The following is a 20754-nucleotide window of genomic DNA, read 5'->3' on the forward strand; positions in this document are numbered from 1 at the left end:
ACCCATTTTCAGTCACATATCTTGAGGTCAGAGGTCAAGGGTCCCCTTGACCAATGGCCATGCCAGTTTTTTTCCACCAACATTTAGCCCAACTTTAGAGTGTTAGCCTCCTTCCTGACAAGCTAATATGACATGATATGGTACTAATGGAGTCCTTAGGTTTTCTAGTTTCATATGATGCCACTATCTTCTAACCATAAACCCGAGCCTAGTACGGCCTCCAAAAGACAGTAAAGTCGGTTGGGTCTTTTTTTTTTTTTTTTTTTTCTAGTTATTTTTTTTTTTTTTGGGGGCATTTTCCATTTTTTATGACAGGACAGTGGATAGAGTCTTGAAAGGGGGGAGAGAGAGAGAGTGGATGCGGAAAGGGCCACAGGCCGGATTCGAACCCGGGCCGCCGCGGTCAGGACCAAGCCTTAATACATGGACGTCCGCTCTACCAACTGAGCTAACCCAGGCGCCCCGGTTGGGTCTTTTAATAAAAAAAAAAAGAATTTGCTAACATCTGGCGGGCCAAATCAAACCTGATGGCGGGCCAACTTTGGCCCTAAACCAATCACATCGTTGCTGTCAAAAGTTTAAAAAACGTTCTCCCTTATGCTGTTTTCAGTGTCAGTATTCAGCACAAACTGATGCGACCCTCCACCCCCCCCCATCACCTCCAGATTCATCACATCAGAGTAATCCTGCTCCACTTCATTCATCGGATCTGCATCAATCTTCACTACCACCATCACCAGTGTCTAGACCCAGGGGAATAATCCTAATCCAACTACGGCATCACTTCCCCCTTTACTATGCCACATTGGGTCTAAATCGCCAAAGACTGTTACTATTCATAAATTTGTGCACTTTGTAATAAATCACCATTCAATTCATACGAGTCTCTCCTGATTGAATTATCACTAGGTGGCAGCAACGCACCCAAAACTATTACAATTTAATTGTTGAGCTTTGAGAACTTGTTTTGTGAATATTACTGTAAAGCAGCTTTTCAGCCTGTTGTTTGGCGCCAGTTAATAAGCGAATAGAGAAAATCCTACCGGGCCTGTGCAGGTCTGCTTCCCCTCCTGGACCTTACACTCGGAGTGGCATGGCATACACTCCCTTGATTCAGAAGCAAACTCTCGCCTCTCCCTGCGTTCAGAACAAAAAGTCAATCACAATCTTTCAACAGACTGCAGATAAGATTGAAACACTTGGGACAGCTACGCCACAGCAAACATTACTCATATTAAGACTAACACTGTGAATGTTATTATTCATATTATTAGTTTTTCTTTTGTAAAGACTCACCCAGTTAAGAACATGCAGTCTGGCACGCACGTTCCTCCCCTGCTGTATTTGTTGCAGGACACACACTGGTTTGGCCCCGGGGCCCAGCAGCCGCCATCAGAGGAACACAGGGGGTCGCACACATGGCCCTCGCTTTCTACACACACACAACAGAACAAAAAACACTGTATCATCATAACACCTGACAAGGGAGGTAGTTAAAAGTGACCCACCCTCACTCACCACACTGGTCTCTGGGTCTGTTCTGCTTCATGTCGATGCGCTTATGGCGTCGCTGCGTAAGAGAGCCGCTGGTCAAGATGCGCGTCCAGTTAACAGTGTTATGGTAGCAGAGCTTCTTGTTTCCTGTGATGTAAATGCCCCCGTCGTTTATGTTTCGCAGCGAGCGCAACCCCAGTGAGGTCAGAGATTGGATCCTCATCACCAGAAGAGAGTAGCCCCTGAAATAATAAATAGTGAATAAATGTGAGAAGAATGAATAGTTGTGATTGTGTTTATAATACTATGGAAGCAAAGAAATTGCTTTATAATTTGAATTTTATGGGCAACTGAGTATTTTACTTTGAAAACCATTTTTCTGAATTTGTGAGATTATAAATCCTGTGAATTTCTCAGAAGGTAATTTAAAGTTTTGCAATTTAAAAAAAAATAACATGGTGTTAAGTATATTTTTTAAGGTTCACAAATTCAGACAAACAAAATACACATTTCAAATATTAGGGGTTTCCATCTGAACTTCTACTGGATCATATCAATGACAGAACATAAACTGACACAGGTCTGATATTTGTGTGTTATGTGTTCTTTGTTTGTTGTTTTGTTTGTGTTGTTTTGTTTTTGATGAGTAATAAATGATACTTTTTTTATTTGTTTAAATAGGGGAGGACTCTGAATAAGCCTCCCAGGCTTCCTTCCTCTTCTGCACTGAAATTATTGTTTTTCTTATTGTATGTACTTTGTATCCAAATAATTGTGCAAATAAACTGAAGTAAACTGGTATTTAAATTTAAAAATGATGTAAGTAGTCAGAAGGGATTCAATTTTACAATAGTTAGTACAATAGTTTCTTCGCTTCCATAAAATACAACCCGACTCTCAGATTACAACATTTTGCAGCCAAATACCATCAATTTTCATCAGAAAGAGCATGCAAGAAAACCATGTGAAGTCATTAAAGAGTTGCACCCACCACCAACTCAATCACACAATCCCAGTACTGAATATGCCCTGTAAGGATAATATAATATCTAAACCAAGGAAAATGATTTTAAACCAAGATGCTGTGCATGAAGAGGCGGATACAGGCGGGCTTGTGAAATATATACTGTACCTTCTAGAGCTCACTCCTCTACATGGGGTAAACATGAGGTATAACAAGGGAACAAAGAGATACAAGACGATCAGATTGATGCCGGTGAAGGTTCAGTGAAGTACACAACAACATGATAGTAACATGACGATGAGTCAACAAGACAAACGAAAACAATGACAGAACAAAGAGAGATAAAAACAACTGCGTCTCACTTGTAAAGTGTTCTGCCCTGAATTGTTTGGAGGTTGGAGAAGACTGACAGGTCTGACATGTTTTCGGGCCATGACTGGATGCTGAGGATGTCTGAAAATAAAGACATAGTGTTCCAGAGGCATTAACCATATTGCAAAACACTGTGACGTAAAAGCAAAAGTACACTGACAGTTTCAACAAACACGCACCTGTTATCTCCCTCACAGTGTTGAAGATTTTCAGTTTCTCTGGATCGAGGGCTGGTATTTTGTTGTAGTCATCACTTTGAACAGAAACAAAAAGATGAAAAAATAAAGGCCTGTTGCAAAAAGCATCCACGAAGCACCGATGAAAATACATATTGACCTACTAAATACAGTAAAAGCTCAGGTGTATGTTATAAAAACTAATGGCAAATAGTACAAGTTTACCCTTCGATCCCAGTCACCAGGAAGTGCAGACTGCCCTGGATCTTAGTGCAGTTTATGAAACTGTCGATGTTTAGAGCATCTACAGTCTGTCCTTTGACAGTACTTCCTGTGCCATGGCAAACTGGGAGGAAGATGAAGAAGAGGAAGAGGAAATGTTAAAAACATATGAAAACATTTACAACTAGGGTTGTCACCGGGCGGCTGTGGCTCAGAGGGTAGTCCTGTACTGTCTTAAATACCTTTTGGACAGGGGCCTCCACAGGGTTCACATCTTTTCACTCCGTTTTTCTCCACCTCCTTTTTATCAGATGGGCAACTGCTCACACATGAGCTGCCACCCACCACAAAATTAGCTGTAAAAGAGAAACAAAAAATGGCTCAAATAAGTGACTTAAATGACACTTAACCAAAAATATACATGAGCGCTAAGATACAAGTAGTATTTTACGACAGCTGACGCTTTACGAAAAACTTTGAATGCTGAACAAAATCTTGTGTTAACATAAAAATAACTGCATTGATGCTATGGGTAGAACAGCCACTACATATAGACTGTGAGTCTGTGTGAATATGTGGGTATAAAGCAGCGTGTGTGGGGACTCACGGGGGCACTGGGCCACACAGTTGGTGCCATACTGGTACTTGGCGTTGGGGTTGGGCTCCATTTTGAATGTGTGCTTGTTGTAGATGATGGTCTGGGGACACAGAGGCACGCAGGCGCCCGAGTTGTTGAAGTTCCTGCAAGCCTGTAAAACATCACACACAGACAGCATAGTCAGCAACACAGCTTATAGATATGTTTTATGTGCTTATGTCAATTTTCACAGCACCCATCTTGACTTGTCATCGTAGGAAAAGCACAGGTGTGTCTAATAACATTAACAATGGCTCTGTTGTCTTCAAATAAGTACGTCATGACTGAGTGACAGTGAGTCAATGTGCACGATACCAGGACCCTGAAACTCATTGATTTTATTATTTACCCCAGTGCTTTTCCTGCTGTGACATGTCAAAATGTCTTCTGTGTTAAAATGCCTATTGAAGCAGCAGACTCACAAAGCAGTCTGTATCCAGGGGTCCAGTGCAGCCTCCGGCACACTCAATGTGACAACACTCGCTCGGGTTTCTACCAAAGCATCGGCCGTTACACTGAGCGGCGCACACAGTCTTTGTCACTGAAAGAGAGTTTGAGAGTTAATTTGTTAATCTATTGAAGCCAAACTTTTAGCATGGCTCCTCTTCAGAATGATTGTACCCTCCATGCCCACTCATACAACATCCATAAATGTGCACATTTTTCAACTAGAAATGACACCATGGTTATCTGTTATAGAAATGTATTTTAAAGGGACTGTTTGTAAGAATCAGAAATGTTTGTTAACAGCGACACCTGTGGCCGTTAAGTCAACGAAAGTCAGCGTCCTGTTGCTCGGGCTTGCGCTTGTGCTCCCTCTACATAGACATGAACGAGCATCGCTCAAAACAGTGAGGCGACGCACGTCAGCTAAAAGCACAATATCACTCTATATTTCACCTGCTTGGCAGTAATGTTAGCTGACCAGACGGAGGTCTCTCCATGAATCACTGCTGATCCTAATGTTGGCTTTTCCTGCCTCAGCCTCCCGACCGCAGTCAGAAGGAACAGCGGAGACACCGGAGTTTTGGTCAGAGACGATAACTTTTCTCGCTGCGGAGCCCCGTCACTTCACAAGACACGGGAAACCTCTGTTGGTCTGGAGGAGCTGCAGCATTTATTTCTGCATAAACGTCCACTGTACATTCACTAGATATTCTCAGAGCTAAACTAACTCTTCTGCAGTGTGGAGTGTGCGCGCATACACATGATAGTGGAGCGAAAGAGCGAGAATGAGCACGGTGTGTGAGTGAAGGTAAGCAGGCAGAGGAGCAGAGGAGCAGCGGAGCAGAGTACAGCAGAGACTCCGGCCTTGGAGACCAAAGCTATGGTCTCCCCCGCGACCTCCGATCGCGGCCAACACTGTTTGACAGACGGGCTTCACTATATAGAACTTTGCGGTTTTGGCGCTTCCGTGTAGTTTGTGTTGGAGTCTTGTCTGAACAGCGTAGCCACGCAGGAGCGCGCATGGGACACCGACCCTCAATGATTTATACGTGTAAGAAGTTACAAACAGTCCCTTTAAATGATGCAACAAATCAAACAAGACTGATATACAATATGTGACATACAGTATTTGAACTAACATTAATATTAGTAAAGTAATAAGTAGGTAAAGTAAGCAAAATAATACTGGCCTCAGGAAAACCCCCCAGAAATCTGCAGTTCCAGGGCATGGTCACATGCACAAATGCAGGCGAGTGACCATCGCCTACCAAGGCGATATTCGCCTGAAAGTTCACCGAAGTTGAACTGCATTTCGAATGCAAAGATGCAAATTTGCTTCGCCATCAGAAGCAAATGTTTTGTCACCTCTTCACTCGTATAGAATTGAAGTGAACGGGAGGCGAATGTTAATTTTTCGCATGTGTGACTGTGCCTTAAGATATGTTGCTACGTGGATATGTATGTTACTATGACAACTGATTAATTAACAATGTTTTTAGTGATTTCAGTGTTTATTTCTTATTTCTTATGTTTTAATGTTTGAAAACATCTAGTTAAAAAATGAAGTTGATGTAAATGTTGCCTATTTTTCTTTTGTGGTGAAACATTATTGAATATGTTCAATAAGAAATGGAAATCTACAAATCTTGCTGCATCCTTAGCTCATCTGTGGCCACAACACCCACTTGGGAACCACAGCATTACAGAACTGAGTTGATGCATGTGAAATAAAGGGATGCTGATGTCACTCACAGATCTGGCATGTGTCATTTCCTGGACCCCAACATGGAAGGTCTCCACATGCTTCGTTACAAGGCTCTAAGACACAAATGTATTATCAGTGAATGCATTTTTACATTTTAAAGCAGACCAAACAAGGGCCAGTTGCATAAGACTAGTCTTTGCTTTAGATTATCAGGTTAGACTAATCTAATTAGTACTACAAAAAGCCTGTCTGTTGCATAAATAAGTTAGCCACCTCTCTCCTAGGTGAGAGCTTTGTTGCTATGGCAACAATCTGTTAGAAGGTCAGCTATTTCAACCGTTTATCCATAACTTTTTTGGATTCTTGTTCCATATTCTTGAATTGTTTTTTGATGGATTGGACTATGCTTTATGCTTTCCTGATATTTTCTCCCATACTTGCTGCGATGTCGTTGTTGCATCTGCCATTTTTCTCTTCTGTGAGGTGTTTTATTTCACCCATAATGCATTGCTCAACAGGCTATCAGTCTTACATTAGTCACTCATAGGGAGGTTTTATGCAACGGGTCAATTTAAGTGTCTATAGCAAGTCTGACTGAAAGTTATATTTAAGACAAAGACTAGGTCTATTTTTATGCAACTGGCAAAAGTCTGACGTTTAAATGGAAGGTAATTGATGCTTGTATGTGTAATTATCATCCATTCCACTCACTTTCAGGCCCATTGCCCTCAATCATTACTTGAGTTTTCGCATCCTTCACTATGTCCTGCCAGTTCACCTGCTGGGCGTAGCTCAGGAACTTATTCTGGATGATCTTGACTCCTCCCTCCAGTATCTCTGTGGGCAGCACACAAACATTTAAATAGGGAAAGACAATTAGCAAGACAAGCCCGAACGGGCCCCATGACTCATCCTTTACTACTGCTCATACGAACTCAGTATAATGTGCTCATGTTACACTGGCAGTTGAGACATTCCAGGGACTTCACATCACTGCGACTATACACATCGCTGCTCGCCGACGACCAGTACTCTGAAGGTGTGGCTGCACTGTGTGGGTGTGGGAGCTCCAACAGTAACCGAGTGTCACATCCTTATCTGCTCCACTCCAGCCTCCCACACTTAAACACACTAACGGACTTCCTGTGTACCTGTGAGGTGTGTCAGGCCCAGTTCTTGCAGGCCATGCTGCCCTTCCTTCTGATAGTTGACCATCACAGCCAAAGCGTACTGATCCTCGTACAGTGTGGTGCCTCTGATGACGCGCAGGTGGTCCAGAGGCAGGCGGGTGAACTCATTGACGGCGAACAGGATGTAGCCTGTCACTTCCCTGATAGACTGCAGGGTTAAAAAGTAACGGGAAAGAGAAATTAAATGAAATACAGGTGTTCAGAAAAACACCTACTGACCTTTCTCTGATTTTGTTAGTCATAGGGATTGTTATCACAAGCTGGCAGCGGGAGGGTGTTTTGCTTGGGTTGTCATTAGTCACCATGACTAATATATCACCATGATTGATTTAGAAAAGGACTTGGAGGGGGACATAAATGAGCTCATTCTGCATTTGAGACATCCTCCACTATGTAGACGTGACAAACAGCTCAGACGTGGGATGTGTTTTTGGCATCAGGTTTATCCATATCCTTGTCTAGACTAGCCACCATGCAGTTTTTCTCAGTGACACATACCCTGTAGCTCTGTGAAAGTAGTGCCAGTAACATGCTCTCTCTGTAAGTGTGTGGTGATGCCTCCGTGTGTTCAAAGCCTCACCTGCAGGAAGGAGAAGTCTCTGGTGTGCTCCATCATGGTAATCTCAAGGTTGCCCATCACAATCTCACAGCCAGTGTACCTCTCTTTCATCAGGTTGTACTGGATCTCTGAATTTCCCGTTGTGCTCAGAATATTCTGGGTGCCGGTACAAACGGCCACTGGAGCAGTAAAGAATGAACTCTTGTTAATGTCAATATGTTTAAATTAGATACACAGATTTAAAAGGATAGGTCTGATGATATTTTAAAATGTTCCTATTGTTAACAAATCCCATGTAAAGACCAAAACAAACAATGAATTGATCCTTTTTCACAAGTGTTGTCATATCCAAAGCCTGATTAGGCTTATTCCTCCACTACTGTCCAAAACGTATTCAGTCTGTCCTGCTGCTGTTAATACTCACTAGCACACCAAATATATATTAATCCACAGCTGAAAATAGTCCCTAACAAATACATAATTTACGCCTGTTTTAGTAATGTTTGATAAAAACTACAGTGCCTGCCAAGCATTTATAGAGAATGATGTAGACTTTTATAAAAAGTAAAGTATATAGAGAGCCGAAGTGAAACCACAACTTGTTCCGGCAGTAAGAAAACCTCATTCAAAATCCCACTGACATTTGTAACAACGATATTAACTAAAAATCCAGCTCTGGAACAAGTCTGAAATACAGTATGTCGTGTGGCTCATTTCATGTCTGTCATGGACTGTAGTTGGTCTTTTCATGGTATTTGTTATCAATAAGAATAATATAGAATAACAACAACTTTATCCTTTAATAACATCCTTTCACTCATTGCATTTCACAGACAATTTCATAGTATCATCAGTCATCATATGCATCTTTGCCCAATGGGAAGGAAGAGGTAGAGTACCACAAAAGCCAAAAAGAAAAATGTTCACTGCAAAACAAATAAAAGTAGTCTGTTAAAAATCATTTATGAGGGAACAGCGTATAAGCCCTTATAAAGACTGTTTTATGCCACTTACTACAAACAACTGTGTCCGGCTCGCACAATATCAATGAATGTACTGTAACAGTGTGAAACAAGCTGAGGATTGTACACAGGGCATGTCCCTCTCTGAGACAAACATACGAGGCCTTGTTTATGGTCTGTGGGATGTTCAGCCATTCAGCGTCACTTGAAGGCTGCTTTGCTATTCAAATGTCAGACGGGAGAGGAGCAGCAGAGAGAAAATGGAAGGACAGAGAATTAACCATGCCTGTTGATTCAATATACAAAAACATACTTGTGTAATGTACACATTGTGACAAACACAATATGTCCACATACTTTTGGTCTGGTGTTGTTTTTGTCAATGGTCCGGGAACCTCAGTTCCTCTGAAGGGAAAACTTAAAGCTTCAGCATACGATGATATTTCAAATAATAGTGCACTTCCCGAAGTGAAAGTTTGGAGAAGATCTGATTCAACATGAAAACGAATCCCCGCACAAAGCAAGATCCATAAAGAAATGTTTCTCCCAGTTTGGTGTGGAAGAGCTTGCCTGGCCTGCACCCATCCAACACATCTGAGATGAATTGGAAATCCGCCTCATCGCCCAACATCCGTCCTCGACCTCACTAATGCTCTTGTAGCTGAATGGGAGCAAATCACTGCAACCGGGCTCCAACATCTTGTAGCAAGCCTTCCCAGAAAAGCAGAGGCTTTTACAGCAGCACATGAATCCCCCAATGTTCAACAATCATACATTCAAATACGTTTGCCCACGAAGTGTAAAGTGTAAAGTGTAAATCTGCACTTATGACGTTACTCATACTCTGCCAACGAAAAACACATTTCTCACTTCCAATGATGTCGATAATTTTGGCATTATTCGTCAAGATTTTGTGATATTAAATTTAATTTCTAGCGCTCATAGCATTGGAAAATTCAAATTTAAAAAAAGCAACAGAAACATATCTGTGCATAACATATCTTTTTCTAGGGATTCTAGGGAAATTGTTTCTAAGAGACTCTCATCGATACTGGATCGATATATCGGGCCAATACTGACTCAAATAGCTGGATCGGATATCGGTGACAATGGGGCCGTTCTATTCAATTCAATTCTATGTTTATATACTATATATATTATATACTGGAATTTTAATTCCTGTTTAAGTTTTGAACAATTTGTTGCTGTGTTAAAAAGGTTTACACTTGAATTGTAATTCCTGTTAATTTTGACGTTTTTTTTACCATATTGCTGGTGCACAATTTCTTATTTTGATAAAAGAACAATTGAATAAATGTATATCTACGTATTTATTTGTCACCCTTTGTTTTAAAAAGTCGTATTGTGCATCCCTCATTTTTTCAGTAGAAACAGTTGTTCCAAGGTTCCAATGAAAAGTATTTGTGTGGATTATCCAGAGTAATTAGGACACTGTTTCTGGATTTCTTTAAGATGTAATTTTTAATTCTTTGAGCACCACAAACAAAATCCCACTCATCTCCATTTCATTGGAGTGGTGGCAGAAATCTCAAAGACTAATGTCTCAAAACCTAAGCGAATAAAACAAAAACTATCTGCATGGCCGGATATCACTAGATGCAATAGTGATTTTTAAATTGTTCCTGTTATTTGGATGAACTGACTTCACCTCAGTCTAAGCATAATCATGAACCAGTTAACTCTTGTTGACTTGTTATTGGTTTTTGATGAACTCAGTGACGATCTAAGGAATGTTTTTATTACACTCAGGTCACACACATGAAGTACGCTCGACAGACTCACAAACACATTCCTTCTACTTACATCAGAGTCAAAATGGAGCCCAGTAGAACAACAGGATCAACAAGGACATAAAAAGGCTAATGATTATTAACCTCACAAAGCACAGCAGGGGCGTCAAAGCACAGTGCGTGTGTGTGTGTGTGTGTGTGTGTGTGCGTGTGTGTGCGTGTAAGAGAGACGCATGCACCGAGCATGTCCTATGTCCATAAAGTCCTGATAAGAGTCCCTTTATTGTGTGTTTCTGAGAACATCGGGTTCACAGGAAGTGGCTCTGTAGCAAATTATATTCAAATCACAAAAACACATATTTCAATCCTGAATTGTGTTTAGATAGATAGTTTTGGTCTCATCTAGTTTGTGGAAGTCCTGCAACACAACAGAAGTGAATGGAATTTTGTTTATGCAACTCAAGGCTTTCCTTCCAGAAATAATATCTAGTGACATCTGCGGATTACCAAGAATAACCAGAACATTGTTTCCGGGAGGACACATTGCTTTTGATTTCTTTAAATGTCATTTTTCAAATTGTTGAGCAACATAAACACAATTCACGGTCAGTGTTATTGGAGTGGAGGGCTAGGAGGGCTAAGAGGCCGATATCTTAATAATGTGTCCTGGTTTTGTGTCAGCGTGGCTAGTGGGAAGTGGAAGATATGTTTTTGTGTGATTTGGGTGAACTGACCCTTTAAAGGGGATCTCCACTCATTTAACAGACTAAGATCAATTTACTCGTCAGGAGGAGAAGCCTACTACTCAGCCTGTGAAAGCAGGCTAAAACATCTTCAAACTGGAGGCATGGAGTTTGACAGACAGGACAGACAGGGTCTTATGGTGCATGCATGCAATGTCTAAAAGAACGGGAAGAACAGGAAAACTTCCAGTTGTTCCAACTTGGGAGCTTTCCTGCATTATTCCAAGATGGCTATATATATACAGTATATATATATACTGTATATATATAGTTTTAATGTTAGTTAATGTCAAACTATTCATATAATATATTATTTAGATGCAACTGCAATGGTGGCTTTGCAGATATTTTCCACCAGTTTGTTGTCAGTTATCTGTTCTTTTCACGAGTGGGAGACATCGGAGCTGTCAGAGATTACTCAGAATTATGATCATAACATGAACGCAGCTTAACAAAAGACTCTAATGAGTTGCATTAAGAGAAGTGTTTTAGGAGCTTGACCCATACAGGGCTCTGACCTCTGCTGTAGACCTATCCATTTTGACTAGACTTTATCTTTTTAAATATATTTCTTGCAAGTTAATCAACTTTATGCAAGTGATATTACTGGAGCACTCCTTTAATGCCACAGGGCATGATCTCTTTAACATTCACAACTATGCATGCTGTAGCACGGGCCAATATATTAGATTCCCCAGCTTGCTCTATATCAGGGTTATCACATTGAGTTGCAATGACTAATTTGCTTTCAGGAACTGTTGCTCATTAAAAGCTGTTCAATTGAAACAATGTCAGTTTATGAGCTGCTCAAGGGTGAAGCTCTTTATCTACCCCACCTTAGTTAAGCTATCGGTGGATGACTTGTTGCTGTTGACTCTACACCGTTTCAATTGCCTGTTGGGAAATACTTGTGAACATCTGCGCACGAACGTTCAAGAACCTTCCACGCGCCGCAGTATGTACAGTATGCATACAGTTCAAGCACAACCCACTCGAGAGGGAGACAAACCAGTATGTACACATGCAGTACAGTATGTGACAAAATGGTATGTCAGCCGTTACAGAAATCTCAACTGGCTGAGTGGGTTTTTTCTGTCAAAAGAGGACTTTCAGTGTTGGCAGATTGATGATGGAGAAAAAAGAAACAGGGTGGAGGGTTTAGAGTCAATACACACACATTAACACACACACATGCACACAATGGCCCTATTTTGAAAGAGTGCAAATCAAGCGTCGTAGTGCATCAAGATGTGCAGCCAAGCCTCTATCTGTCTGCAAGGACACTTTACTCTCTCTCTCTCTCTGTGTGTGTGTGTGTCTCCTCACTCTTTACAGCCTTCTCACTTATTCCATAACTATCATATACAGCACATGAACTCAAAGCAAAATGGTCTCATTGTCCTCGGCACTAAAGTGTAACCTAACACAGGACGAAAACACAACACAGATCAGGTTCAGCTGTATGATTTTCATCTACTACCAGGGTTTCAAAAAAAAGAGAAGGAGAGAAAGAAAAGAGGGAGGAGGAGATAAACAAGCTCAATAAAGCGGTTGAGACGATGACTGACGTAAACAGAAACTTGGCACAGGATGTGCCAGAGATTACTGCATACCTCACAAGTGAGCGCGCAGCACGCACGCTCGCAAAGCACAAAGACAGACACCTGAGCACATGAACTATTTCATTCTGTGGTGCTTCCACTGGTTCACAGCCAGAGGTTGTGTAGAAATGAACGTGCTTAAAACTTAAAGAGAACAGACTGAGGCCGTCCCAGAGAGTTGCTTAACATCCAACCAACAGGAGCGGCAGCATATTTGCTTTTTGACACATCGGTTATTTCGATGTCACACCTGTAAAAAATACACAGCAGAACAGTAGAAGTACAGAAGCAATTTAAAGAGGCACCACCTGTTGTTGTCTTCTTGAAATATATAGTCCCCTCTGATACACATAACACATATTTAACATCTGAGACATTAAACTGACGTATTTGCACTAATACAGCATGATGTCATTTTTTGGAATCAAATTTCACTTCCTGTTGGCACAACAACTGTATTTGAAAATGAAAGTGCTACAAGTTGGCAATACCTGTGCTGTTTATTTATAACATGTTGTTGTAATGTGAGTCCCTCTTGTGCTTTATATGTAAAAAGCATTTTCTCTTAATAATAATCAACCCAATGCTTCTTGCAGAAAAGAGCAGTAAGGATCTAAAATGAGAACTGTCTTAACATAAAAAGACACTCTAAATGCCCCCCAACACATGGCAAAGCTGGTTCTTCTATTATGGTTGACCAGTTAACCTCATGTATTACAACTGATATGTTCATATAAAGTTTGGCGGACAGGTCGACCTTACAGCAACATAACAGCAACCTCTTTCATAATAATTGCCTCGTTACTGCACAACAAAATCCTGTTCAACAACTGGCTTAAATGGCACGATGATGAGAGAAAATGCTGCTTTGACACCAATATATATATATATATGTATATATATATATATATATACATATATAGAGATATAGATGTATATATATTTAATCTGAAATTCCTGAAAATGCCTTTAGTTTATTTCTAAGGACTTGAGTAACTGTGAACAAACATGTTTCATCAGGTTTGCATCAATGCTCCTTTTCAATATAAAGAATATGTAATTAAACATTCACAAAGCTAACATGGTTTAGTGTGTATTGTACCTTGTTGTGGATATAAGAGCGTATTTACTGCATTATTGCAGAATCTCTTCCAAACAATCAAATGTTCCCTCTCATGTGACCAAATTGTATTTTTCCATACAAGTGTGTTTGTTGTTTTAGTGTTCAGTTCAGGTGCCAGAGGCTAACCTGTCACCTGACCATCAGCTGCCTAAAGATTGATGATCACATTTGTTTTTCTCAATCTCAGAGCACCACTCGACTCACCTGCAGCCAGGTGACGGCAACAACAGCCCGAGGTCAAAGTTCACAGAGTCTCGCTATGCGGTTCAAATCACAACACCTGTCTCTGCCTCAAACACATCGCTATACACTCAGTGGTGAAAAGTAACTGAGTGCATTTACTCGAGTGCTGCACTCAAAGACAGTTTTGATGTACTTGAGGATTTCCTTATGTCATTTTCATTATATTACAGAGAGAAGAATTGCACTTTTTACTTTACTACATTTATTTGAGTCATAGCTCACACACTTTAATAGGCTACTCTATCAAAAAGTACGCACAACTACAAGCCAAGCATGTAGGCTTATAAGGCAAGAATACTTAATTATACTTTTCTTAAGTATATGTCGATCAAAAGATTAAGCACAAGTAGGCCTATAAGCCAAGTATACTTGTCTTATCAGTATAAACCAAGTATACTTAGACTTTTCTATATACTTATCAGTATAAACCAAGTATACTTAGACTGTTCTGTATACTTGTCAGTGTGAGCCAGGTATATTTATGTATACTTTTGTTAGGTATATCTCTGATAAGTACATAAGAAGTCATTTGAAAGTATACTCTCTTACTTTAAATTTCAAAGATGTATGCTAATTTCACACTTGAATAAACTTATTTTTGGTAAGGTGTTAGCAACTAGAGATGTTAATGCAAATGTAGCCTCATTTTACTCCTTAAAGCAGCACTTTTGTTTGTAAACTAATAAATCTGAATACCTCTCCCAGCACCACTGACTATACTGAGAACATGTGGATTAAAACACATCAGAGAAAGTTTTTTTTTCTTTCTTTCTGCATTACAGAGAAAGATCTTTTGGGCTGACTGTGGTCGTCAGTCAACAGGCGGTGTAAGGTTGGGCTCCTCTGTCGCAAAGCCTTGAAACAATTGAGACAAACATGATAAAGCACACACACAGAGTCGTGGGAGAGGTGCAGCAGCAGGTGACTCACAGCAAACACGTTTGACGTGTGCGGAACAGGTTCTCTAGTGCGGTTTGTGAGGCAGGACAGGTGTTTTACAAAGCAGCAGCCTAGTAAACAACTCTAATCCAGGTGTTCACAGGGGATTTGTCAAACATATTCTGGGATATTTGAGTATAAAAAAGTGTTGATTGTGTGTTAATGTGTGTGTTTGAACCCACCTTCTTGTGTCTGTGCTCTGCAGAGTTGGAGAGCACACAGCAGCAGGACGCACAGCACCTGCAGCAGCTTCCTCACAGGGGCGGTCATCCTCACTCTAATGTCCAAGCTTGGTGTCCTTTTTAAACAAACATTGCCATCACAATTAATTAGAAGAAGTTTGTCCTTTTCTCATCAAAAAAATCCATATATTTCAATCCGAGAGAGTCCATTTAGAAACATGTGTTAATCCAGATTGTCTTCCTTATTCCGTTCCTTCGCTTTCTTCTAGTATTCAAATGATGAAGAAGTAAATCCGCCCTGTAGTGAAAACCTGTTTGTGTTTTCTCTGTTTGACATTTAACTGAGTGGTAACTTTACAAGTGAATCCGCCCGCTCCGTGAGAGGAATCACTGAAGCTCTGTGATTGGAGCGCAGCGTGCAGCCAATCAGCGGCCGGAGCGTCTGTTCCTCTGCACTGATTTATGTGGGAGGTTCCTGTCTGCAGACTGCAGCCACGAGACTTCTTACTAAACCTGGAAGCACGATGCAGACCTTGAAAACACCTTGAAAGATGCAGTAGCCTATAACCCATACTGTAAGTTTCATTTTCCAGGGAAATGAAGGTGCTTTTGATGCCATGAAACACATGAATGGATGCATTCAGGGGACAAGAGTCACAACCGTCTGCAAAAAATTGCTTTCCCACCAGTTGATTTAGGTTTATTGATCAATGTTTTATATGAAAACATTTTTAAGGTCTCATTTTGTAAAATAAAAATAGGAATCATTCATTAAAGGGACTGTTTGTAAGAATCAGAAATTGCTTGCTCTCCATAAATCACTGCTTATCCTAGTGATGGCTTTTCCTGCCTCAGCCTCCCGACCGCGGCCGGAGGGAACAGGGGAGACACCGGAGTTTTGGTCGGAGCGCGGTCAACACTGTTTAGCAAGACGGGCTTCACTAGATATAACTTTGATGCTTCCGTGTAGTTTGTGTTGAAGCCTGAGTCTGAACAGTGTAGCAACACGCAAAGAAGTGTAAGAGTGTAAGAAATTACAAACAGTCCCTTTAAGTGTTTATGCCACGCCAAATAGTCTAAATGTGGAAGGCTTTGGATGTTATAGTGCACAGCGGGTTTGCAGTAAAGTAAGTTATTGATATAATACTTTTCAAAACAAAAGTTAGCCTACAATGTGCTTCACAATAAAATCATTAAATATTAAAGGAACAGTGTGTAGGCTTTGGCGGCATCTAGTGGTGTGGTTACAGATTGCAACCAACTGAGTACCGCTCCTTGGCGTCACTTGGGATTAAGCTACAAAGCCACTATAGTTAGGTTTAGGAAAGAAATACATGGTTGGGTTTAAAACTACTACGTTTGCGCAGTGAAAATGACACTGAACCTTGTGAACACGGGACAACAGCAGATTGTAACGTAACGTGCGGGACACGAACAGCGGTCTCCTGGATGAAAGCCTTGTGTTTGCTGGATGCAAAACAATAAAAGCTTGTTCTCAATTCAATTTAAGATGAGCTCTAGGAAGAGCCAGGAAAAAAACCCAAAGATGTTTGTACATGATTTAGAAGTACATGTTGTTCTCAAATGTAATACAAAAGTAGAGGGAAAATAGTCTCATGTAGCAAAGCAAAACTGCAACTTGCTGTGTGCTCAGTTTATGTGTCCATTTACACACCAGAGCTTTCACAACAATGTTGTCAACTTGTCCAAAAACCTGTAACCACAGAGATGGAGCATTTTGTCTTCATGCGACAGTTTGACAGTGAAGACAGATGGGGGATTTAGACAGAGAGCCACAAAGGTTCCCAGTCACAATCAAACCATTGTGATTACACGGCACCTTGAGCTCCACGGAGAGGACCAGAGAGAGGCATGTCTTATCATGTGTGTGATTTTTTGGTAACACCGTGTGAAAAGACTGAGTGAGATCATCTACAATGTGCTGTCTGACACCTGTGACTAAGTATGACGTTTTTAATCGTAGTTCTCAAAAACGGCACTGATTCTCAGACTACATGTGCAGAATATCCTGCAGCAGCAGTGTGGGTGCAACTGTGCACATTTCCCCCCCGTGTTCTGCATTTGTCATACATTTAATGAACATTGTGTGCACATTTTTGTGTTCAATCACTGTGAAAATGCAAATACGGAGTTCACGTATCATTACGGTCAGAACAGGTGAGTCACTTCCTCTTTCCCCTTAAAAACTTCATCAAAGAAAGGACCATTGTACTCTGAAAATAACAACACATAACCCCCCAGTTCTCCTCCTGCTCCTCTGCATGTGTCACACATGATCCTCATCAGCATTTCTTACACCTGTTGTCTTAACAATCGGGCTTTGACCCCTCCACTCCTTCATGCTGCTGCCCTGCAAATGTAAGATTGTTTTACTGCTGTATCACTCTATCGCTGCGTGATTTTACAGATGCACTTCGGACTAACTAGTGTATGAGTTGTGCATAACAGTGTCAGCTAATTGTTTGACAAGTAAGTAGTATTTATAAACCAAGTCAAGTCGCACAGACAGCAGGAAGTGTGTTCTTCTTGACGCCAGACTAATATCTGGTTTTGTTAGAAATCCTATCTCTTGTCATCATGTTAGTTTGTCACTCAAGCTTCACGCAAACATCGTCTGCCTGTAAGAGTGGGCGAGCCAGCCAAACAGCTCTGTAGAAACTGGCTCTGCCTGCAGCTCCAGTCTGTCTGTCACTCACTCACACACACACACACAAATGCACACACAAGCAAAACAAACATTTGAATCTGAACTGGTTTAATTACATAAAATTATACACATGGCAATAACATCTCCAGTTCACCAGAACTTCTTCATTTCCAGTCAGAGTCACTTGAAATGTAAAAGAAAAGGGGTTGTGGTGGCAGTTTCTGTTAAAACAAGACACAAACCAACGTAACAACTTGTCTTTCAGTGAATTTAATAAAAAGGCATACATTAATAACTAAAGCATCTGCAGATGGACTCGCGAGCACAGCCACCTGTTGTGGACTGTGGCAAGTGAGCCCCGAATACAAAGAGTAGTCAGTATTTATACATTTAAAGCATAACACGAAGATAAGTGCAAAGAAGAAAGGAAGAGAGGGATAGAAAGTGTATCAATGCGTCAGCACACAGCAGACAACAGAGCATCACAAGACATAACAAGTATTTCAGCAATCTGTTGTTTGCAGTTACAGAGATCTAAAATGTCAGGTCACTGTCCTATGGTGACAAAATTGAACATGTGAGGCCCTGAGATTATCTAAAGGTACAGTGTTAAACTGCAGATATGAAAATTGCCATTACAGGGTGTTCAAAACAAATGGTTAATATTTGACCACTACCAGGAAGTCATTCTGAAAAGTATTTCCTCACAGAAACAGCCTGCTGAAGTTCAGGGAAACACAAAAACATTGTAACGTCATAAGTGGTTGCGGCAAGAGAACAGTAGAGTCTTGTCTGCACTTTTGTTCTCAATAACAAAGTAGCACACACACACAGAGTGGTGACTTTAGCGTTTGTTAGGAATCTGTTGTTATAATAATCCTGTTTGTTGTGTCTTTGTCTCACAAATGATCAGCTGCAACTAGGGCTGTCAACGTTGATGCGATAATAATGAAAAATCTGTTTAACCGCACTAATTTCTTTAACGCATTAACGCAATCGATCTTTCGTAGGTCGCAAAGGGTTCAGTTTTAAAGCTAGCATCATATAAAACTAGAAAACCTGATGAATCCATCGGTACCAACCATGTCGTACTAGCTTGTCACGAGAGAGGCTAAATAACGCTCCAAACTTGCGTTAAATTTTGGTGAGGAAAAACTGGCATGGCCATTTTCAAAGGTGTCCCTTGACCTCTGACCTCAAGATCTGTGAATGAAAATGGGTTCTCTGGGTACCCACGAGTCTCCCCTTTACAGACATGCCCACTTTATGATAATCACATGCAGTTTGGGGCAAGTCATAGTCAAGTCAGCACACTGACACACTGACAGCTGTTGTTGCCTGTTGGGCTGCAGTTTGCCATGTTATGATTTGAGTATATTGTTTATGGTAAATGCAGTACCTGTGAGGGTTTCTGGACAATATTTGTCATTGTTTTGTGTTGTTAATTGATTTCCAATAATAAATATATACATACATTTGCATAACGAAAGCATATTTGCCCACTCCCATGTTGATGAGAGTATTAAATACTGGACAAATCTCCGAAATCTTAAGGTACATTTTGAACAGATAAAAAATGTGTAATTAATTTGCGCTTAATCATGATTAACTAATCGTGATTAACTATGGACAATCATGTGATTAATCGCAATTAAATATTTTTAATCGATTGACAGACCTAGCTGCAACACAAAAACAGGAATAAAAGTCTATTTGACCCAAATGTATTGTGTTGTGCTCTGTGTGTGTATATGTATGCGCATATGTATATTTGGTATATTTCTATTTTATTTATTATTGTTAATTTATGTATTTTTATTTTTTGTTTATTTCTATATTTTTTTTTTGGCTCTCGTGTGTGGAGAATGTGTTCTGTGTTGAAGGGGAGTTAGAAAAGAGAGTACATATTTGTTTTATGCTCCTTAATCCTTAAATGTTCGACCCTTTTGAAATCAATAAATATACTCTTAAATAAAAAAAAAGCCTCTATAGTCAATGAGCCAGACCCCCAAAATGTGGCCATCGTGCCACTTTGGAGGGACCATGTCTCATAGTGATTTTTTTAAAGGTTTATATCCCTAGTGTTGGAAAACGCATGATAGCATTACAGCAATGGTAGCTTTCTATGTGCTATCACTCCTTTTTTCATCCCTCCATCATTAAAACTTTTCCATCTTTTTTCGCCATTTTACACATAGATCCAGTATAAAAGAGGGAAACCAACACACAATATCATGAAGTCATATATCGTTGTAAAGCTTAGACTATAATCTATCCTTCAGTCACATTGTCATGACACTGAGGTCAAGATAATTTGACCTTTGACCTCTAATACTGCAATAGGGCAAATTCTGAATGCAACTCCAAATGCCCTTATAACTAACTCCATATTGATCGATTGTGCCCATGGATAGTTCCAGCATAAAGAGCACAAAAAGAGCTTTAAATTTATATATTATATGACTAACAACAATAACAACATTTCTTATCAGAATAAACGTAACTTTGTGCAGTTTGTATCTGATAAAATGTTCAGAACCTTGCATTGGATTCTGTTATTGGGGCAGTTTGTAAATGGCTTTCTTTGCAGCAGAAACACAAAATAATACTAAAACTAAAAAAACTGTACTAAGAAATTAATTCTCTATCCATTATTTTATGTTTTCTCATTGTCAATATAAACATGTTCCAACTGATGAGGCCCTGACTCAGTGGCAATGGGTTATATTCCAGGTGATATGTGAAAATGATGTTCACTTTTTTATAAAGGCATGAA

The 20754-nt window shown here is 40.3% G+C and overlaps 1 protein-coding gene across 4 annotated transcripts in view; it reads right to left on the reverse strand.

The window, feature by feature from the left end:
* erbb3a (erb-b2 receptor tyrosine kinase 3a) overlaps positions 1-15660 on the reverse strand; it is a 23707-nt gene extending 8047 nt beyond the window's left edge. For 2 of the 4 annotated variants that reach the window (XM_037771315.1, XM_037771302.1), the window contains exons 1-15: positions 15311-15660; positions 7788-7945; positions 7169-7355; positions 6729-6854; positions 6065-6130; positions 4288-4406; positions 3836-3977; positions 3471-3584; positions 3232-3352; positions 3010-3083; positions 2821-2911; positions 2627-2644; positions 1519-1736; positions 1297-1432; positions 1044-1137 (exon numbers count right to left, since the gene is read on the reverse strand). In XM_037771315.1, coding sequence (XP_037627243.1) covers positions 1044-1137; positions 1297-1432; positions 1519-1736; positions 2627-2644; positions 2821-2911; positions 3010-3083; positions 3232-3352; positions 3471-3584; positions 3836-3977; positions 4288-4406; positions 6065-6130; positions 6729-6854; positions 7169-7355; positions 7788-7945; positions 15311-15398 — 1752 coding nt within the window. In that variant the 5' untranslated portion in view covers positions 15399-15660. The remainder of the gene's footprint in view (positions 1-1043; positions 1138-1296; positions 1433-1518; positions 1737-2626; positions 2645-2820; positions 2912-3009; positions 3084-3231; positions 3353-3470; positions 3585-3835; positions 3978-4287; positions 4407-6064; positions 6131-6728; positions 6855-7168; positions 7356-7787; positions 7946-15310) is intronic. The other 2 variants (XM_037771323.1, XM_037771310.1) reach the window with 1 other exon arrangement.
* Positions 15661-20754: the final 5094 nt, after the last annotated feature.

This window comes from Sebastes umbrosus, chromosome 1 (genome assembly GCF_015220745.1).
Source record: "Sebastes umbrosus isolate fSebUmb1 chromosome 1, fSebUmb1.pri, whole genome shotgun sequence".
Classification (NCBI taxonomy): Eukaryota; Metazoa; Chordata; class Actinopteri; order Perciformes; family Sebastidae; genus Sebastes; species Sebastes umbrosus.